The following is a 21,616-nucleotide window of genomic DNA, read 5'->3' on the forward strand; positions in this document are numbered from 1 at the left end:
GGGTTAACCATCAATCTGAAGAAGACAAATGTTGTGGCCCAGGGTGCAGAATCTCTCAAAAACATCACCATTGATGGTTGCTCTCTCGATGTAGTCAACTTTCACCTATCTTGGGTTGACCATCACCAGCTCCTTGTCCCTCGAAGCAGAGGTGAACAGCAGGTTTGCCAAAGCTACAGCTGTCATGGCCAGACTGAATGAGAGTGTGGAACAACAGACAGCTGACAAAGACGACCAAGCTGCTTGTGTACTCAGCACCGTCCTCTATGTCAGCAAGGCTTGGACGCCATTCAACTGCCAAGAGAAGAGGCTAAACTCATTCTGCCTATGGTACCTCAGAGACATCGTACACATCCCTGGCAGGACAGTATCACCTACACAGAGTTTCTGCAGTGACTGACTCAGCAAAAGATGCCTCAGATGGTTGGGCCACATCAAACAGATGGACCAGGGAAGCATTCCGAAGGACATGCTGCATGGCAAGCTGAATGAGGGTTGCCGCCCACGAGGAAGAACATGCCTTCGCTAGAGGGATGTATCTGCAAGCATGACCTCTGGCAGGTATCGACCTCAACTCATGGGAGGAAACAATTGCAGACCAGACCAGCAAGGAGGGTCACAGTCAAGAGCAGTGTATTATGTGCTGAGATAGCAAGGACCAACATGTTCATCAACAAGACAGCCAGAAGAAAAGCCAAAGCTGCATCACCCAGAGCACTTTCCTCCTTCACCTGCAGCCGCTGTGAAAGAGACTGTCACTCTAGAGTGGGTCTGTACAGCCAGACTAGAAAGTGTGAATAGCTGCAAGTCTACAACCCCAAGAACCATCAGAAAAGTGTCACACCATCATCTCTCGAGATGCACAGATGCCAACAATGATGATGACAAACTCTAAATCAAACCATGCATGAAAAAAATGTCCTAAAGCTCAGTTTCCAAAAAATGGCAAAGGCAAGCTGAATTCCTTGAACATAAGACATAACAATTGGTCACCATCACCCATGGAGGCCAGAATCAGAATCAGAATCAGGTTTAATATTGCCAGCATACGTCATGAAAATTTGTTAACTTCGTGGCAGCAGTACAATGCAATACATGATAAATATAGAAAATAATTTACAGTAAGTATATACATATATATAATTAAATAGTTAAATTAAGCATAGCAGTGCAAAAACAGAAATGAAAAAAAAATGAATGGGTTCAATGTCCATTTAGAAATCCGATGGAAGAAGGGAAGAAGCTGTCCCTGAATGGTGAGTGTGTGCTTTCAGGCTTCTGTACCTCTTTCCTCATAGTAGCAATGAGAAGAGGGCATGTCCTGGGTGGTGGGGGGTCCTTAATGATGGATGCCACCTTTCTGATGCACTGCTCCTTGAAGATATCTTGGATACCCATGACTTAGCTGACCAATGTTACAACTTTCTGAAGCTTACTTTGATCCTGTGCAGAAATCAACCTATACCAGACAGTGATGCAGCCTGTCAGAATGCTCTCCATGGTAAAACTGTAAAGGTTTTGAGTATTTTAGGTGACATACCAAATCTCCTCAAACTCCTAATAAAGTCATTGTCTTGCCGTCTTTATAGCTATTGACACCTAGGAACCTGAAATCGCTCACTCTCTCCACTTTTGATTCCTCTATCAGGATTGATTCATGTTCCTCTGACTTACCCTTTCTGAAGTTCACAATCATCTCTTTGGTCTTACTGATGTTGGGTGCAAGATTGTTGCTGCAACACCACTCTACTAACTGGTATATCTAACCCCTGTACACCTTTTCGTCACCATTTGAAATTCTCCCAACAATAGTTGTATCATCAACAAATTTATAGATGTCATTTGAGCTATACCTAGCCGCACAGTCATAGGTATAGAGACAGTAGAGCAGTGGGCTAAGCACGAATCTCTGAGGTGTGCCAGTGTTAATCGTCAGTGAGGAGGAGATGTTACTATCAATCTGCACAGATTGTGGTCTTCCAGTCAGGAAGCTGAAGATCCAATTGTAGAGGTCAGTACACAGGCCCAGCTTCTGTAGCTTTTTCATCAGGACTGTAGGAATGATGGTGTTGAACGCTGAGCTACAGTCAATAAACAGCATCCTGACACAGGAGTTTGTATTGTCCAGGTGATCTAAGGCCACGTGAAGAGCCACTGAGATTGCTTCTGCTGTAAACCTATTGTGGCGATAGGCAAATTGCTGTGGATCCAAGTCCTTGCTAAGGCAGGAGTTGGTTCTAGCCATGATTGACCTCTCAAAGCATTTCATCACCATAGATCTGAGAGCTAATGGATGGTAGTCCTTAAGGCAGCTCAGATTGCTATTCTCGGGCACTGGTATAATTGTTGCCCTTTTGAAGCAGGTGGGAAATTCCACCTGTAGCAGTGAGAAATTGAAAATGTCTTTAAATACACCTGCCATTTGGTTGACACAAGTTTTCAGAGCCTTACCAGTTACTGCATTGGGGCCTGCTGCAATGTGAGGATTCACCCTCCTGAAAGCCAGCCTGGCGTCGGGCTCAAGAGGCAGAGGTGCAAGTTGAAATTTGGGGTCAAGTACCCGTATCAGAAGGAAATATTGACAGTACTGGTTGGTAAGTGATAGGTGGAAGCAGTTGAGGAGAGGATGATGGACAGATAGAACCAGGCGAGTGAGGGGCAAAGGTGAGGTGAACAAAAGGAGAGCAAGCTAGGATGAATGAGAAAGGTGGAAGATCAACTTTCTCTTCATATGACCCTCATAATCATGAGATACTGCTTAACCCAGTATTTAGTAATTAATTTTTTCCCCTATGTTAAGTGGGGAGTTCTCCATACCTATCATTGTTACTCTTAAGCCTCTTGACACTTCACTTGCCCCTGGAGTGAGCAATTGTGACAGGCAGGAATAGAGAATTGTGTGGTCCTCACTCAGCTCTGAAAAACTGGTAACTTTGGATGTCTACCACTTTTGACTTCGCACAGGATCCAAAACCCTATTGATTTCAATGTGGTGATTCTTGGTAGAACCGGGGAGGGGGAAGATACAATGATTTCACTTTAGTGTAATGTCTATCAAGAAAAATTTTTCCACTAATAAAATGATCAAATAATTTTTTCATTTACTACAAATCAGAGACATTTAGAAGCCATTAAAATAGTGCACACCTTTCAGAGCTGGCAAAGGTCAGGCCCAGCATCAGTAAGCTTTGCAAATCTATCAGACATAGGGCCTCAGTGTTCTGGCACCCACAGCTTTGTCTCTTTATCAAACTCAGTGCAGCACTCAGTTATGAGGAATACCAATGAGATCAGCCCTCTGCATTCAGCTGAAGCAAGATATCTAGAGATATGGAGGTGGTAAGTGGGCACTGGACCTGGTCCAGAATGACTCAACTTCCTTAACAATGTGACATTTCATTGCTTAATTACAGAAATCATATTCTGTTTTCAAAGATTCAAAGTACATGTATTATCAAAGAATATATAAATTATACACCTTGAGCAAGAAACCTGGAGAACCCAAATAAAAAAAATAAAGAAAATAAAGACCATAACCACTGGGCAGTGAAAGTGGAGAAAAAAACAACACGCCATGCAAACATTAGCAGCAAATGACAGCATTCCAAATCAGTTTGGGTCCTTAGATCTGCTCCACAGAGCAGCTGGAGAAGGCCCTAGCCTCAATTTCAGTTCATCATATTAGAGGGGCAAAAACACTGTGAAACTTGCAGAGACTACAGACACCAGAGAGAGGTATTAACGTCGCGGGAGAGTGAACAATATCAGCCAGGCCCTCGCTGATGGTCTCGACATTTGGGCTTTCCAGTCTATCTGGGCTGTTGTTTAAATTGTCTAAGCACCAAGTATTGTCTCGCTCCAGGACCAAGACCCCTGCACAGCAGTACACCTGGGCCGGACAACTCGAAGCCATTCCTGATCCAACCTCGCACCCGGTTAGGTGGACGGGTGTCAAAACTCTTTCGCACTGACTCCTCCCCAAAACATTCACTCCAACAGCGACAGTGGTAGTCCATCTGTGACCCCATCTTGAACACATTGCTTTTCGGCTTTGTGATACACCAGGATGGCTCATCCTTCGAATCAGCTTCACATCCACTTGCTTCTTCATTGTTTGCGGTAACAATTGACAATTTACTTCAGAAAAGGTGTTATTTTTGAAAATTTGGCGCCCTTATTTACAAAAGACAGGATTAAATATATAGGTGCTCCGAAGATGAAATAATTGGTTACTTGGGGAAAGAAATAAATGCATACACCAAAGTTATTACGAACTCCGTGGAGCGTGTGGGGATCTTCCAATATCCAGGCATTCCTTTTTTTTTTTTCTCTTTCTTTTTTTTTAGGGATGTTAGGGGGGAGGGGTTAAGGGGAGGGGGGCTGGGTAACATTTTTTTTTTCTCATACACTTTTATTTTGTAACTATTTGAAAACAATAAAAAAAGTTTAAAAAAAAAAAAAAAAAAAAAGAAAAGGTGTTATTAGTAATGTTTTAGTCATATTTCTTGTCTTCTGATCTACCAGCAAGCCATCACACAACTTCAGCAGCACCATCTTAAACCAATTTGTTACAAATACAAAATGTATGCACTTTTCTTTTATATCCAGATATTAGCAATTTAGATATTAGATTAGCAGTTATTGTAATGCTTTATGGCACCAGCAATCAGAAGATCATGGTTCAATTTCTGCCACTGTCTGTAAAGAGTTTGTGCAATTTCCCCGTGACTGCGTGGGTTTCCTCTGGGTGCTTCAGTTTTCTCCCACACTCCAAAAGACACGTAGGGGAAGTAAATTCTGAGCACACTATGCTGGCATCAGAAGCACGGTGACACAAATAACCCAGTAGTTATTTGAGCTGTGTTGGTCATTGATGCAATTGATAGATTTCACTGTATGCTTCGCTTCAATGTACATGTGACAAATGAAGCTATTCTCTCATCCCCTTAATTATCTAACTCATCTTCTCCCAAATCCTTCAAACAGCTCTGAAACTGCACCAAGGGATAATGTACAATGGAGAGAGGATGCGGTAATTATTGCTGGGGCTGAATTTTCACATATGCAGTAATGGAAATGACAACAGATTTAAATGAACAACTGATCACTATTGAATAGAGTTCCATCTTTCTATCAGCCTTTTCATGTTTAGAAGTTTCCCACTTCATTCCCGAAAGGCCCCACCACGAACTATGCACCTTATTCTTGATCTCAACTGGTGGTGAAATCTAGGTCAAATTACATCATAACTATCCTTTATTTGTTTAGAGATATAGCACCGAGGAGGCCCTTCCTGCCTTTGAGCTGCACTGCTACAGCTCCGATTTAACTCTAACCTAATGACAGGACAATTTATCAATTAATCTACCCAGCATGTCTTGGGACTGTGGGAGGAAACCGGAGCACTAAGGGAAAACCCATGCATTCCACAGGGAGAACATATAGAGACTCCTCCAGAACTGAACTCTAAACTCCAACACCCTGAGCTAGAATAGTGTCACACCGCTACTCTACAATGCCGCAAGGGAATGCAGCTCTATTGTCTGCAATTCCATCTCGCAACCTAACATTTAGAAATCATTCTAATGAACCTGCACTGCCCCTCTCTTCAAAGGCCAAAACGTGTCACCCAAGGTGTATGCCCAGATCTGCTTATACTAGTATGTTCAGGATTAACCATGGCATAGCATAACAGTCCCATAACCTCAGCCCTCTTGTACAGTAATTCATTTCTTAGAAATAAAAAAAATTCGTTAACTTTTTGACTATATCACATCCCAATCCATGACATTTTTAATGATCCTTTTACATAAATCGTCAAGTCTGTTTTAACCTCCACTACCAAGTTTCACCATTTAAACATTCATTCACAAAAGTTTTGCTTAAACCTTAATTTGCTGATGTATCTGTAAAGCTATCAGGTACACTGCTTACAATTCTTTCTATCTTTCATTTTTCCCAAACTTGGATGTTTGCCTTTTCAGCCCCTCATCTATAACTTCAGTGAATGGTACATTTCTGACAAGGACACTGGTAACTAATCACATCCTGATGTTTTGCCCTATTATCCAAACACTCTGTTTCCTGCTGCTCTGCCAAATTACGCTCCAGGATATAATTTGACGCAAGTTCCCATGAGCTTCAACTTCAACTACCATGAAAGGCTTTAGTAAATACTTTCTGGACGATCACATAGACAACAAACACAGCCATTTTCATACCCACTTCTTAGTGAAAATTTGATCAAAAGGCCAGTGCTTTTCATTCTTCATCTTTAATTATAGATTCTCTTAACTTGCTGGATATGCTACTCATACAGCAAGTCTGTATTACACTAATTCTGCACTCTCTTTTCTTAAGTTATGCTGAGATGGAAAGCATCTGGACTTGGGGATTTGTCAGTTTTTTCTTTCTTTTAGAATCCCTGGGATTTGATATTATTATGCTCCAATACTGTAAACCAACTGTGTACATTATAAATACATGCATTTTCAGCAATTTCTAGACTATTGCTTCAGGACAGAATTTCCTTAGTATTGACACTCACTTAGCCCCATTATCCCCATAGGTCTGAGCTGTAAACTGCTTTAATATATACATTCTTAGATGTCTCAAAGCATGACTGTGTGTGTTTTTGGCACACTTCCATATTGTGAGGAGTAGAGTCCTCAGATGGGAATAACAATGTGACTTTGCATGGTAGTTCTTCGATTTACATTTGCTCAGCTTGCATGCAATGTACATCAATATATTGTGAAGATGAAATATATTCGAACATTTGTCTGCCACAATCGAGGAGTCTCTCTTGTAGGTAATAAATATTTCCCAATTATAGAGTTGACTGCAGGCAAGATTACTTGTTCTTTTCCAATTGCTTCCATCATTTTGCAGGGTGTTTCACTACTGTCAGCATAATCACAATTAGGAAAATTACTAGCACCATCAATATTCTTCCATGCATTTACCAATGACTTCTCCAAATGACTTGGGATCAGTCAGAGGCACTTACAGGTTCAGAAGAAGGGCTAAAAGCCAAGAGTATACACAATTTAAATTTTTTTGTAGCCTAAATTAAGATCAGCATTGATGCAATTAGCTCCAAGTTGCCTTTACTACATATTTTTTAAGACAAGAGGGTACAAAGGCAAATTTTGGTTGGCTCTCTTGGTTCTGAGGGAAGTCTAGTTGAAGCAGTATAAGTGGCAGTCAGAGAGCAGTTAGCTTTGCAATGGAAGCAGATAGAAGTAGCCAGGAATACCATTCCAACGCTGAAACAAGAATAATAAAATCTGGATAAGTGAGGCTCTCTGGTTAATCCAAATTAATAAATAACAATGAAAACAGCTTTCATAAGGTCCAAATACTCAACTTAGGCAAGATAGTGCTGGTGAACCATGACAACATGCTTCTGGCAGCCTACAAAATTTCTAACTATACTTCTGAACTACTCTCACTGTAATCTGTAGCCTGCAATTTCCCTTTAAGTAAGATACCTTAACTCTTAAGAGGACCATGACCTTGTCACGGTTTGGAGGCTTGTGTCCTCACTGACCCAGAGAGTTATGCTGGTTGGAGTCCGGACCTTATGCTTTGGCTCCTGGTAGGGTCAAAGGGCCATACAAGTCAAAGTGTAGAGGACTAAGTCCACTAGTCCTCCACCTTTGAGGGTTCAGCTCAGGGTCAACAACTCTGACTGGTCAAACAAAACTGTTAAGGAAACAGCAATGAAGAATCCTTCTACATCTGTGTGCGATGGTAGACCCTGAACCACACATGGGGCACAAAAGAGAACATGACCAAGGACAGACAGAGGTGGAGGAACTTAACTGCTGCTCTAAAAGCCAGCGGGTGGAAAGGACAATAAGTAAGCAACGCACTTTTGAGCCTTCTGAACAAACTGGCCATTTCATGATCTTCTGAGGGACTCAGCTGACTTAACTCTCAGGCATGCCGGTATCGCACTTTTAAACGGACATAGGTACGTTGCCACAGTTGAAAGGGGGAGGACTCCAAGCCAGGCTAAAATGCTGGTTTATGAAACTTCCTCTACCTAGCATCTTGTTAATAAATGTATAGTCGCTGGAGAACAAGACTGAATACCTAAGGACAGCATAGCTGTATAGGAGAAAAATGAGGCACTGCTGCATTCTGTTTCACAAATACATGGTTCACTCTGGACAAGCTGGATACGTTGGAGAGACCTAAGGGCCTCTCGATACACAGGATGGACTGGACTGCTGATTTGGAGAAGACAAAAGGTCTGTGTTACTTGATAAACTCTTTGTGGTGCTCGGACCCAGCAGTCTTGTCGCATTCTTGTTCCTCCAACCTGAAACATCTAACAATTAAGTGCCGACCATTCTACTTATCAGGAGAGTTTTCCTCCATGATCCTGTCTGCAGTTTACATACGGCCATAAGCCAATATTAAGCAAGCACTCAAAGTACTAAGTGCCACCATCTGCAAACAAGAAACAGCCAACCCCAATGCCTTTCATTTCATTGTCAAGGACTTCAATCAGGCTTTTTTGAAGAAATCTCTGACCAATTATCGTTAACATATCACCTGCAGCACCAAGGGTCCCAAATACTCAAATACTGCTATGTTACGATTTGGAACGCCTACTGTTCCATGCCTAGACCACATTTTGTAAAATCTGATCACTTGACTGTTCTCTTCCTAACTGCAACGGGCAGAGGCTAAAGAGCAAGGCTCCAGAGATAAGAACAACAAAGGGATGGCTGCAGGAGGCAGAGGAGCAGGTATGGGATTGCTCTGAGTTGGTGGACTGGGCAATGTTCAAGAACTCACCCAAGCATTGGAACAACAGCACTATTGTTATGGACTTTATAAAAACAGTCATAAACAAGTGTGATCCCACAAAATAATTCAGAGATTTCCCCAACCTGAAACCCGAGCTGAACCATGAGATCTGCAGTCTACTGAGGGCCATAAGTGGCATTCAGGTCTAACAATAAAAAAAAACAACAGGTCCAAGTACGATCTCCAGTAAGCCATCTCATGTGTAAAGTAGTAATTCCGGACCAAACTTGAATCACTAAAGGATGCTCGACAGCTGTGGCAGGTCCTGAATGCTATAATCTCCTATAAAATGAAACCAAGTGCCATAGGTGATAAGTCTTTGTTTCCAGATGAGCTCAATTCCTTTTATTCTCATTTTGACCATCTAAACATGGAGGGACCTTCATGAGCTCCCACAGTCCCCAATGACCGTGATTTCAGTCTGTGAGGCTAACATGACAGCATCCTTCAGGAGGGTGAACCCATGGAAAATATCCAGTCTAGGCGGGTTTCCTGGCCAAGTACTAAAGATCTCTGCTGATCCACTGGCTGAGATACCCACCTGCTTCAAGCAGGCTTCAACTATACAGGTGCCGAAGAAGAACGTGGTAATCTGCCTCAGTGACTATCGTCCAGTAGCACTGACATCCACTATGATGCAGTGCTTTGAGACGGTAATGATGAAACATATCAACTCCTATCAGAGAAGTAACTTGGATCCACTTCAATTTCCCTACTGTCACAACAGGTCAACAGTAGATGCCAATTTATTAGCTCTTCCCTTAACCCTGGAACATCTGGACAGCAAAGATGAATGCATCAGGATGTTCTTTAATGACTGTAGCTCAGCATTCAGTGCTAGCATCCCCTCAACATTAATTAGTAAGTTTCAAAACCTTGGCCCCACTAACTCCTTGTGAACTGGATCCTTGATTTCCTCACTTGCAGTCCCCAGAGTTCAGATTGGCAAAAGCATCTCCTCCACAATCTCCATCAGTACAAGTGTACCACAAGGCTGTGTGCTTAGCCCACTGCTCTAATCACTCTACAATTACAAGTGTGAGGCTAAGCACAGCTCCAACGCCATATTTAAGTTTGTCAACAATACCATGACTGTTGGCCCAACCAAAGGTGGTGACGAATAAGATATTGTAGGGTGATTGAAAATCTGGCTGAGCATTGCCGCAAAACAACTTCCCACTCAATGTCAGCAAGACCAAGGAGATCATTATTGATTTCAGGAGAAATCCAGAGGTCCATGAACCAGTCCTCGCCAGGGGATCAGAAGAGAAGAGAGTCAGCAACTTTAAGTTTCTCTGTGTTATCATTTCAGAAAATCTGTCCTGTGTCCAGCACGTATGTACCATTACAGACAGAGCATGGCAGTGCTTCTACTTTCTTAAAAGTTTATGAAGATTCAGCATTTTATCCAAAACTCTTAACTAACTTCTACAGATGTGTGGCAGTTCAGGTATATTGATTGGTTGCAATACAGTCTGGTACGGAAACACCAATGCCTACAAAAAAACAGTGGATACTGCCCAGTTCATCAAAGGTAAAGCCTTCGCCATCTTTGAGTATATCTATATGGAGTGCTGTCGCAGGAAAGCAGCATCCATCATCAAGGATGCCCACCATCCAGGCCATGCGCTCTTCTCGCTGCTGCCATCAGGAAGGAGGTACAGGAAGCCTCAAAACTCACATTACCAGGTTCAGGAACAACTATTATCCCTCAACCATCAGGTGCTTGAACCAAAGGGGTTACCGTAGATTCCGGACTACAGAGCGCACCTGATTAAAAGCCGCTGGCTCTAATTTTAGAAATAAAATCAATTTTTTAATTGTAAAGGCCGCACCGGATTTTCGGCCGCAGGTGTCCCACGTTGTAATATGAGATATTTACACAGAAAGATATTACACGTGAGGATTTTTTTAACTTTTAATTAAATCCATATGGTAACAAAAACAAATACATATTGCAAATGCTTTTTTTCGAACCGTGCCCATACACGGCTACTTTTAAATATACGTTGCGTATACTTCTTTACTGAACAACATTCCAATATCTCCTAACGACTGGTAAAAAATATATATATTGCAGCCTACCAGGAAAAGTTATTGATCACCTTTAACTTAAAAGCAGCATTCGCTCAGATCCAAAGCCGCTCGCGTAATGCGCTCCCTCCCTCCGTCCCGTTTCATCGCAAACCGGCATTTTCCCACAAGACACCGCGAAACCGGGTGTGACGTCATAGCATCCCGCGATGTAGTACAGAAAACAAATATAGTTAAAACTCTTCTAACTTTAACTAGAAAATGAATTACTAAGCGAAAATATTATAAACTAAGTAACTGCCATAAGGCAGCACAATGCTTCGAGTGTTTTCCATGTTGATGAGGGTGAGTACAAATGACTGATTTACAATAATTTAATTGTGAAAGTGCGCTTGATTTATCGTACAATTTCATTGGACCTCTGTGAACTACTCATCAATTTTATTGGTCTACTGTTATGAGGCAAAATGTTTACGAGGCGGCATGAAAAAAAACCATGTATTAGCCGCTCTGGATTATAGGCCGCAAAGTTCAAAGCTGTTCAAAATGTGGGAAAAAAGTAGCGGCTTAAAATCCGGAATCTACGGTAATTACACTCACCTCACCACTGAATTGTTCCCACAACCTATGGACTCACATTCAAGGACTCTTCATCTCATGTTTTCGATTTTTATTGCTCATTTATTATTATTTTTTGTTATACTTTTTTTCTTTTTGTATTTGCACAGTATGTTACCTTTTGCATATTGGTTTGTCTATCCTATTGGGTGCGGGCTTTCACTGATTCTATTATGTTTCTTGTATTTACTGTGAATCTCTGCAAAAAAAGTCAATCTCAGGGTTGTATACCATGACTTTGATAATAAATTTACTTCGAACTTCCAATTACTTTGCTTGGTTAAACCAAATCTGGCACAATAATTTTCCCAAAATAATAATGAGTCCTACCTTTATGGTTGAAGATACCCTCCATCTCCATACTGCTACGTGAATGTGCAATACACAGAACACTGCTGGGAACCACTCCTTCAGCAGCTGGAGAGCGATCTGTTGTACGCACCAGACACCAGTCAGGCTTATCATGGGGCCTCTCTAAAACCTCCACGGTCTGACCCCGTCGAATGCTCAGCTCATTGCTGTTCGTTGCCGCAAAGTCATGGATAACCACTGTTAACTCACACCCACCGGACAACTATGGAGAAAACAGAGACAGACATGAGACAGCCAACATATTGGCCCAGACAAAAGATAATACTGTCATTCTCAAATTTTATCAGCCATGACTAATGCAATTCTTTTCACATTTCTGCAGTCCACAAGATCGCTGGAATCCATTATTTTAAACTCTGCTACGCATATCAAAACACCAGCCACAAAATAAACTGGAATATGATTTAGCTTTCCAGAGTCAAATTGCAATTTATTACTTTAACACTTAATCAAAGAAAAACTTATTAACATTAAGAATTCTAGGTATTTTCTTTGAAAATATTCGCAATTCCTTAATGAAGACCTGAAATAATATTTGTATTGCTGACTGTTAACATTACTTAGTTGATATAATTTCCCTGAAAGAACAACTTCAACTGAAAGTTTGTTTCAATCTCCTTGTATGATTATCTCAAAGCACTTTATAGCTTGCAAATTTTATTTTGAACTGTAGAAATTTAGGAAATTCATAAACAAGTTGCCTACTAAATTTTAAAAACATAAGAGTCACAAGAGATCACAGAGGAAATGGAGTGATGACATTTTAGATCAAGGCCCTTTTGACCGGATGAAGAATCTCAACCCAAAACTTTGAACGTCTATTGCCCTCCAAAGATGCTACCTGAGCCACTAAGTTCCTCCAGCGTTTGTTTGTTGCTCTAGACACAGAATGTCCAGGTAACCTTTATCCTTAATAAAATTGAATGAAAGGTAATTAGAAGTCTAGATGTTATGGATAACTCCCTAAACTGTGCAGTGTTTTATTTTTAATATCAACTGGAAAACAACCAACTAACAGATCCTTCAATGACCTAAAATGCAGTATTTCTGAAATAATTTATCTTCAAATAAAATCTCCCCCAGGTAACTGACCTATATAAAAGTCTGGGTGCAGGTTTCCAACAAATATAACTTCGCCTTGGACCTGTTCTTAAATAATTAAAATTAAATGTGGTGTTTCAATTGGATTAAACTTGAGTGAAAAGTATTCAAAGAACTTTAGGTTCTCTTTGAGATTACACAAAAAGTTTATTTTAGAAGTTCACAATGTTATTCCCAATTACTGTTTTTGGTAATTACAAAATACGGTTCTCATCAGATTTCAAATGGTTCTAGTGCTTTGTTCCCATGCTATTGTTATCATTTGCTAGCTCACTTCAATTTGCATTTTACTCAGTGAATTTTTGTGTGACCTTTCATAAAGATTGAACCTCTTGCTATTACCAAGCTACACTCAACAAGTGGAAAACACAACCAAGCTCAGAGACCTTCCTAATGACTCATGATTAAACATGTGGTGAATATTTAGCTTTGGGCTTTGAAAAAACGTGATCATGGCAAATTACTGCACTTTACAACATGTAAACTTAGATGTTTATACATTTCAAAATCCATTGCCAACTTCAAATATAGCTTATATAATTAATGATCGTAGCAAGCATACCAAGTAAGTATATTCTGATTTTCATGGAGTGAAAACCATAAGTAGCTGTAATTACAACAATTAATGCCTTCAGTCTGTCAACAGAGTCCGTAAGTTATTTAACTTTCAATGTTTATTTCCAATTATTTGGTTAAATACTTTTCAATAAATTCAGCACAATTTTGTGAAGAAATCAGATTATGAAATAAGGAAGCAGAAAACTTAGCTTAAAATATGTCAACATTTTCATTTTCTGAACAAATTTGAAGATCTAATAGAGCAAATTTATGTTCTGAGTTATTTAGTAACAAAATAAATATACATACCAAACCTAAGCTATCCCATTCCCAACCCAATCCCATCCACCTACTCTTCACTTCAGATTAATTGAAGTGTTGAGCTACTGATTGACTTGAAGGACTGAAGTTGATGAATTTATTCAAGGATAGGAATAATGTATCTACTTTAAATACAGAATGTATGTTTATATTGTAAAGAATAAAAAAAAAAAATGCCTTTTATAATTTCAAGACCCCCCAAAGAGCTTTAAAGCCAATCTGGAGTGCAATTGCTGTTGTGATGTGGGAAATATGCAAGTTCTCACAGATTTCATAAAATGACCAAATAATCTATCTATTCTCCAATTTTGATTGAAGGATAAACATAAGCCAAAATGCTAGATGAGAATTCCTTGTTCTTCTTCAGGGTTATTACATAGGCTCTTTTATATCCAAATGAGATGGCAGACAAGGCCTCATAAACACAATTCTGCAAATTCTGGAAATCCAGAGCTACATACAAAATCCTGGAGGAGCTCAACAGACCAGGTAGCATTGATGGAAATTAATAAACAGTTGACATTTTGGGCGAAGACCTTTCATCAAGACCCAAGGTCTCATTTTTTGTGCTTCAGATTCCTGAAGGGTCAAAGAACCCATGAACACTACAACATATTTTCATTGTTTGCATTATTTATTTTTGTAACTTCTCGTGATATTTATGTCCTGCACTGTACTGCTGCTGCAAAACAACATAATTCTTAACACATGTCAATGATAGTAAACCTGATTCTAATTCTGACTACAACTCTGCTTCTCAAACTATCACAACTGCCCTGCAAAGGAGACACAAAGTTAGTACAAATGATTGAGCCAGATGTGTAGTAGAGTATTGCATGAAGTAAGCATGCATTGGATCCCCAGTGTAATGCAATTTTTGAGGTGTGTAACAATTTCCAGGCTATTAAATACAAATTTATGCTTGATAGAGTCAGAACAAGTAGAGCTATTCAGCTTGTAGGGCTGAATGGTGGCGTAGTGGGTTAGTGCAATACTTTACAGTGCCAGTAATTCTGGTTCAATTCTTGCCTCTATCTGCAATCTGTGGTTTTCCTAAAGATGCTCTGGATTTCTCCCACATTCCAGACATTACGGTTCATAAGTTGTGGGCATGCTATGGTGGCGCTGGATGCATGGCGACATTTGCAGTTTGCTCTCAGCACATCCAATGACACAAACAATGCATTTCACTATATGTTTTGATGTATATGTGGCAAATAAAGCTAGTAAAGCTAATCTTTCCTTGGTTCATAAAATGCACAACCGTGAAGGGATTTTCTGAAGTTGAATGCTTTGGCTTTAAAAAAAGAAATCTTTCAGTGTATTTTCAAAATTTCAACTATCATATTCACATAGCATATACATTCAAACCCCTTCAGGATTAAACCATAGACTATGGATTTTAACAGGGAGTGCTATTTCCATATGATCCTTCTCAGCATCATGGATGAATCAGTGAAAAAGATGCTTATCTGAAGAACAAGCTAGCCTGTCATTACTGTGACACATTTACATTTTGCGATTGATGCATTCAAAATAATTAAAACAACTGAACTACATTTAATCACAAAGCAAAATGAAAATATTATACGGTAGGAATAATTTGTACTGTAAAAATAAAAGCAAACTATTATATGATTCACAATAGGCTTTATACCCAGGATTCAATCAAAATATTTAATCATTAAAACACTGTGACTTTCAGCTAATGACATTGAATTAATTTAGAATCAATTGAGAACAAACATTCTGGATTGAATTAAAACAACAGACATTGATGTGGGGGGAAACAATTGGATAAGATTTCTACAAATACAATGTCATAATGTTTTAATCAAGTTATTAATATTTTAATCAAGCTTCTCTAAGTATGGGCAAATGCTAATCCATGATTAACACCCTCATCAGAGCACTATTAACAAAATCATTCAGTATAACCTATAACATAATCCATTAAGTTTGTTGATATAACATTTTAGTTACATAAAATATATATTTTATTCTCAGAACATCGTAATGAATATTACTCCAAAGACACAAAATAACTGGTCTGGTAAGTAACGAAAGGTTAATGTAACATCCATACATTTTATTTTTATATACAGTCAACAGGAATTTCAAAAATAGGAAGATATCATAAAAAATTGAAGAATGCCAATCAATAAAGGTTAAATTGTTTTTTTTAGTTAATTCTTTTAGAACTCTAAAGGCTGTATATTTATTGGAGAAGCAATTTATTAATGCTATTACTACAACATTATTGGCAAAGCATTATCCTATATGATGCAGCCAAATACTTTGCCAATTATTATTAAAGCATAAGAAAAGAAATCCACCACAACATTTTTGGATTATTTTCCTGATTTCTATCTTACCCTTGAAATCTATGCCATAGTACAAGAAACTTACCCAGTTTTGGTGAGGAACAGCTAGAGAGCTCAGAAGCTGAGATACAGACTCCATACTTCGGCTTGAACTACCAGCTGAATCATTTAAATCTTTCATTGCTTTCTGACAATACCAGGAATACTAAAATGGCTTCAAAGGCAGTTTCAAATTCACACCAGTTGAATTCCTGTATTTATTTTGCAGTGGAGGTGGACTATTTTCTTTCAAGCAAATTTGGAATACAATGAATTCTCTTCACGTTAAAGGTAAGATATTAGCATATCAAAGAGGTTCTGTACCGATGCAAAAGCCAAAAGCGTGTACTTATAATCAGCTGAAAAAGGGTGTTTCATGATTACTCTCAACTGCTGCACCAATCAGCAGAAGAGCTTTTTCTACCTTCAGTTGCTGGGTGTACATTAAAAGCAGTGAGCAGTGATTGTCATGACCATGATGGTAGCATATTAACTTAAAGCATACTGTGGCAAAATAACTGCTTTGTATAAAGTAGATAGACATATTTATTTAACTGAAATTTTCAGACGAGATGCAAGTATCAAGAAATGAATTGTAATAAGAAGTTACTTTCCAGGCGTAGTTAAAAAGAAACCTCCAAAGAAAGATCATTGGGCGATGTTTACCATTCCAAGAAATAATAATTTTAACTAAATATTTCACTTGTAAAGATAAGCTCACAAAACATGAAGAAAAGAATGATCCTGACATATTCTTCAAGCAAGATTTGGGCAATTAACACATAGTGGTAGTATTTCTCTTTTAAATTATACAGGGGATACTGGCTATTGCAAAATGTGTTGCTTTGCCCAAGTTCCTTCAGGCATTTATTTAGATAATCCCTTCATACAAAACTGTTTCAGTTCATCAATACTTCTGGGATACCTTGCATGAACAGCTTTCTTCAGATCATGCATCTCAATTGGGTTAAGGTCTGGACTCTGATTTGGCCATTCCAAAACACAAATTTTCTTCTTTTTAAACCATTCTGTTGATGATGTCTTTCAGATCATTGTCTTGTTGCATCATACAACTTCTATTAAGTTTTAGGTGACTGTACGCTACCCTAACATTACTGACATTGTAAAATGTCTTGGTAAATTTCAAATTCATTGTTCCCTCAACGATTGCAAGCTGTCCAGGTCCTGGGGCAGCACAGCAGCTCCAAACCATGATGCTCCTTCCAGCATGCTTCACAGCTGGGACGAGGTTTTGCTGTTGGTGTGCAGTGCCCCAACTTAGCAAGTTCTAGAGATTTCTGCAGGTCTTTTGCTGTCACTCTTGGGTTCATTTTCATCTTCTTCAGCATTGCACATTGTGCTTTTAATGTGCTCTTTGCAGGACACCCACCCCTAGGGAGAGTACCAACAGAACTGAATTTCCACCATTTGGAGACAATTTCGTTTACTGTGTACTGATGAACACTCAGGTCTTTAGAGATGTTTTTGTAGCCTTTTCCAGCTTCATACATCTCTTTTTCTAAGGTCCTCTGAAAGTTGTTGTGATCAAGGCACGGTGCACATAAACATAACATGACTTTGTGTGTCTTTGTTTTGTAGGACAGGACACCTCTACAACCCACACCTCCGCTCTCATCTCATTGAATGGAAAACCTGCCTCCAAATAGCCTTTGTAGAAGGCATTACCCCAGAGGTTCACAAACATTTTTGAACCTAGACTGTGATTGTTTAAATGATGTATTCAGTATTGATGAGAAGTACAATTGTTTGTGTGTTATTAGCTTAAGCAGATTGTGTTTGTCTATTATTGTGACTTAGATGAAGACATGAGTAATTAATGCAGGAAACCAGGTAACTGCAAAGGATTCACATACTTTTTTCCTGCAATTGTAAACTGCCAGGAAGCTGCTCCTTTTGGAAAACAGCATTCCTGACTTCAGTACCTGCATATAAGCAGGGGAAATCAGAAGTCAGATGATCTCAGGTGCAGAACACAAGCATCCTGAGTGCTTGGGCTGGATTCACTTTATTTCCAGTCTTGCAGCATTATACCAGCCCTATTCATTTCAATGAAATTAATAGGATTGATTGAAAAGGGAAGTGAAGGTTTGTGAGCTTTTCTTATTTTAGTGAGAAATACATCTGCCTTAGGCCTTTCTTAATCAAACAGAACTATTTTAGCTAATTAAGGAATGTGTTTTAAAGTTACACTTACACTTTAAAGCTGCATCATTATACAGTTATTCATGGCAGATAAGAACATAAGAAATAGGAGCAGGGTTAGTCCATCTGGCCTGTTGAGCCTGCTCTGCCATTCAATAAGATCATGGCTGATCTGGTCATGGACTCATCATTATACGTACATATGATCAAACATACATAAATAAATGTCTGAGAGGAACTTGGATAAAGAAATACATTTTGTAACAGCTGTAATCTTATTTTAGTTTCAAACCACAAATTCTAGTGGATGATACTGCTGACTTTCAGTTTTGAAAGATATAGGAAGTCATTGGTTAAATTGTGAAGAGTACCATTTCTGGAGTCAATTCACTGGTATCTAGTCCAGTCGGTAAAAACTATATGGATTATCACAATGTCGCCTACCTTATCACTGTCCAAAGTGTTCTGTGAGGTCCGTGATGCTAAGGAGATTGTGTCAGGTTGGCTGCTTGCATCTCCCTGACTGTCCAGTTCTTCTCCATCCCTGAAAAACAATGTAACACCCCACACTCGTTAGTACTTGCAGTGAATTATAACAAACTGTGATTCTTAATTACTATAAATCTGCCACCGTAGGTACTTATTTGTTAACCATATTTATTTAGAAGTTGTTATCACAATAATGTGCACTTCCTGTCCAATAAGAATATGCATTATGACAAGTGTGTTTTCAGGATGTCATCAAGATGCTTTTTCCCCCCTGAAGTACGTGGGAAAATCACACTTATATACAACTTCAATGAAGTGATCTACTACCAAGTAATTCACAATATGGTTGTCAAACAAAATCTGAATACAAGCCATATAGTGAAATAACTAAACAAACTATAAATGTATGGTCAAAGGTAGGTTTTAAGGAATACCTTCATGGAACAGAGAGATGGAGAAGTTTACTGTGGAAACTTTAGTACTTACTACCTAGGTAAACAAGTACATAACCACCAGTGGTAAAACAATGTACTTTATGGATTTACAGGATGTGGAGTTCTGGAAGGTAATGTGACTCCTGGAAGTCATAGATTCCCAGGTGGATAAATCCCTAGGGACTGAGGAGGCTAGTGCAGGAACTTGCAGGAACTCTGGCAGAGATATTAAAACATCCTTAGCCACAGGTGAGGTGTTGGAGGACTGGAGGATAAGAAATGGGGTTCCATTATTCAAGAAAGAAGAAGAAAAGTAATCGGTTGGTATTCAAAAGCATAGGATGTATATGGATTCAGATGGGTAGGCCCTGATAAGAGATAGTTAACATAGCTTTGTACGTGGTAGGTCATGTCTAATCAATTTTATAGTTTTTGATGGAAGGGAAGGCAGTGGATCTTGTCTGCATGGACTTCAGCAAATCCTTTGACAAAACCCTGCATGGAAGACTTGTCTCGATGATTAAGTCACTTGACATTCAGGATGAAGTAGTCAATTTGATTCAACTTTGGCTTAGCATTACAAGGATATCTTAAGTGGGTTAGGACTTTATACCCTGAAGCATAGCAGAATGAGGGGAGATCTTATAGAGGTATACAAAATTATGAAGGGTATAGATAAAGCAAAGGCATGCAGGCCTTTTTCCCATCAGATTGAATAAGACTAGAATTAGAGGTCATAGCTTAGGATGAAAGCTGAAATATTTAAGAGGGATCTGATGGGGAACTACTTCACATTTACCAAGTTGGTTTTGGAGAGATCATTAAAGAGCTATTCCAACCTAATGGCACATATTCTCACTAAAGGAAAGTAGAAAGTACTGGAACCAGTCAGTGAGGAAAGCAAATGTGGAGATCAACATAGGAATAACCATTTGAAGTTAATGATCACTCATAAGAGATGTTTTATGAAAAGTGACCTGTTCCTCGCTGCACAATACCTTTGTTTACAGCACAGTACAATATTTATAATATTAACACTAGAATTTGAATTTCACCATACAAGTTCAAGAAAAACAATTAAATGGAGATAAACACATGCTTAAGTCCATGATCTACGTTATGATGCACAGATAAACCATTTTTTAAAAATTCTGTATGAATGCTTGCAGGAATCACAGTGTACAAAAATACATCCAAAGATATCAGGCAATGCTTTAGTTAACCAGATCTCTAATTTGGTAGTTGCTATGGTATTCACTGACATTTGTAAGCTATGGGCCACACATTTACTGAAAATGTTTCTCCTCAATTTGCAAATCATTAATTTTTTAAAAATATTTGCTTTTCTGACAAATGCTTTTGATGCACGGAGAGAGTTCACAGAATCCCACAAATAGAAAATATTTGTAATTACGGCAAGATTTCTGAAAAAAACAGCTTTCAATCTTTATGTACTGTCTGGTATCTACAAGTGGTTTTGTGTGATCAGAAAAAAAATAGTTTTTTTTTGTTTTACAATTTACCTTATTAGTAAAATTAACTTTGGGGAAGGAGACAAAACACAGAAATATTAAAACATAATTTCAAGAAAATTCTATGATCAGTCTCCATTTTTTAACAATAATCTACTGGCAAGTGGTATGTAGGAACATGCAGACTCTTCTACCAACATGCATCAAAGGTCTAAAGCTTGTCATGTTTTCATTAACAACCATTCCCTTCTGTACAATTATCACATTGTGAGTCAATTAACACAATTATGTATGTTTCTCTGGTAACTTAGCTTTTATCACAGCCATTAAACCCAAGGTAGCATTTATAGTACATGCACCTACAAATGGAGGAAAATATAAAAGGACAAAAATTACATTTGTTGCCTAGCAACCAACTCTGAAATTTTAACCATATTAACAATAATATGTCTTCTCTTGCTTAAGGAGCTAGCTAGCCACGTCACAATGTAGATGGACACAGTTAGTCAGTTAGTGGCAGATTGTTGTAATTGGGACAATCATGTAGGGTTCAGAATTCTGCAGCTTTATGCAAGGCATATTCTGCCCCATCAAAATGAAATTACAGGACAGCAATAGGTAATAATAAATGGGAACTCATGAACTGCATTACCCAGGTTAAGAAATCAGGACAGCTCCCTCTGCTACATTCCTTCCTCCCACCAGCCCACAGAGAAAACACTACCACATCTCTGCTCTTTAGTCCTGACAATGATCCCACATCTTTCTTAAGTTTCTCCCTAGTTCCACACCCCACCCCCCAAATTCATAGGATGAGCAGTAGCGTGGCAGTTACCGTCATGCTATTACAGTGCCAGTGACCTGGGTT

At 39.0% G+C, this 21,616-nt stretch overlaps 1 protein-coding gene across 8 annotated transcripts in view; it reads right to left on the reverse strand.

The window, feature by feature from the left end:
• LOC140713799 (triple functional domain protein) overlaps positions 1-21,616 on the reverse strand; it is a 329,694-nt gene that overhangs the window by 95,433 nt on the left and 212,645 nt on the right. For all 8 annotated transcript variants that reach the window (XM_073024339.1, XM_073024337.1, XM_073024338.1 and 5 more), the window contains exons 33-34: positions 18,798-18,897; positions 11,806-12,049 (exon numbers count right to left, since the gene is read on the reverse strand). In XM_073024339.1, coding sequence (XP_072880440.1) covers positions 11,806-12,049; positions 18,798-18,897 — 344 coding nt within the window. The remainder of the gene's footprint in view (positions 1-11,805; positions 12,050-18,797; positions 18,898-21,616) is intronic.

This window comes from Hemitrygon akajei, chromosome 20 (assembly GCF_048418815.1).
Source record: "Hemitrygon akajei chromosome 20, sHemAka1.3, whole genome shotgun sequence".
Classification (NCBI taxonomy): domain Eukaryota; kingdom Metazoa; phylum Chordata; class Chondrichthyes; order Myliobatiformes; family Dasyatidae; genus Hemitrygon; species Hemitrygon akajei.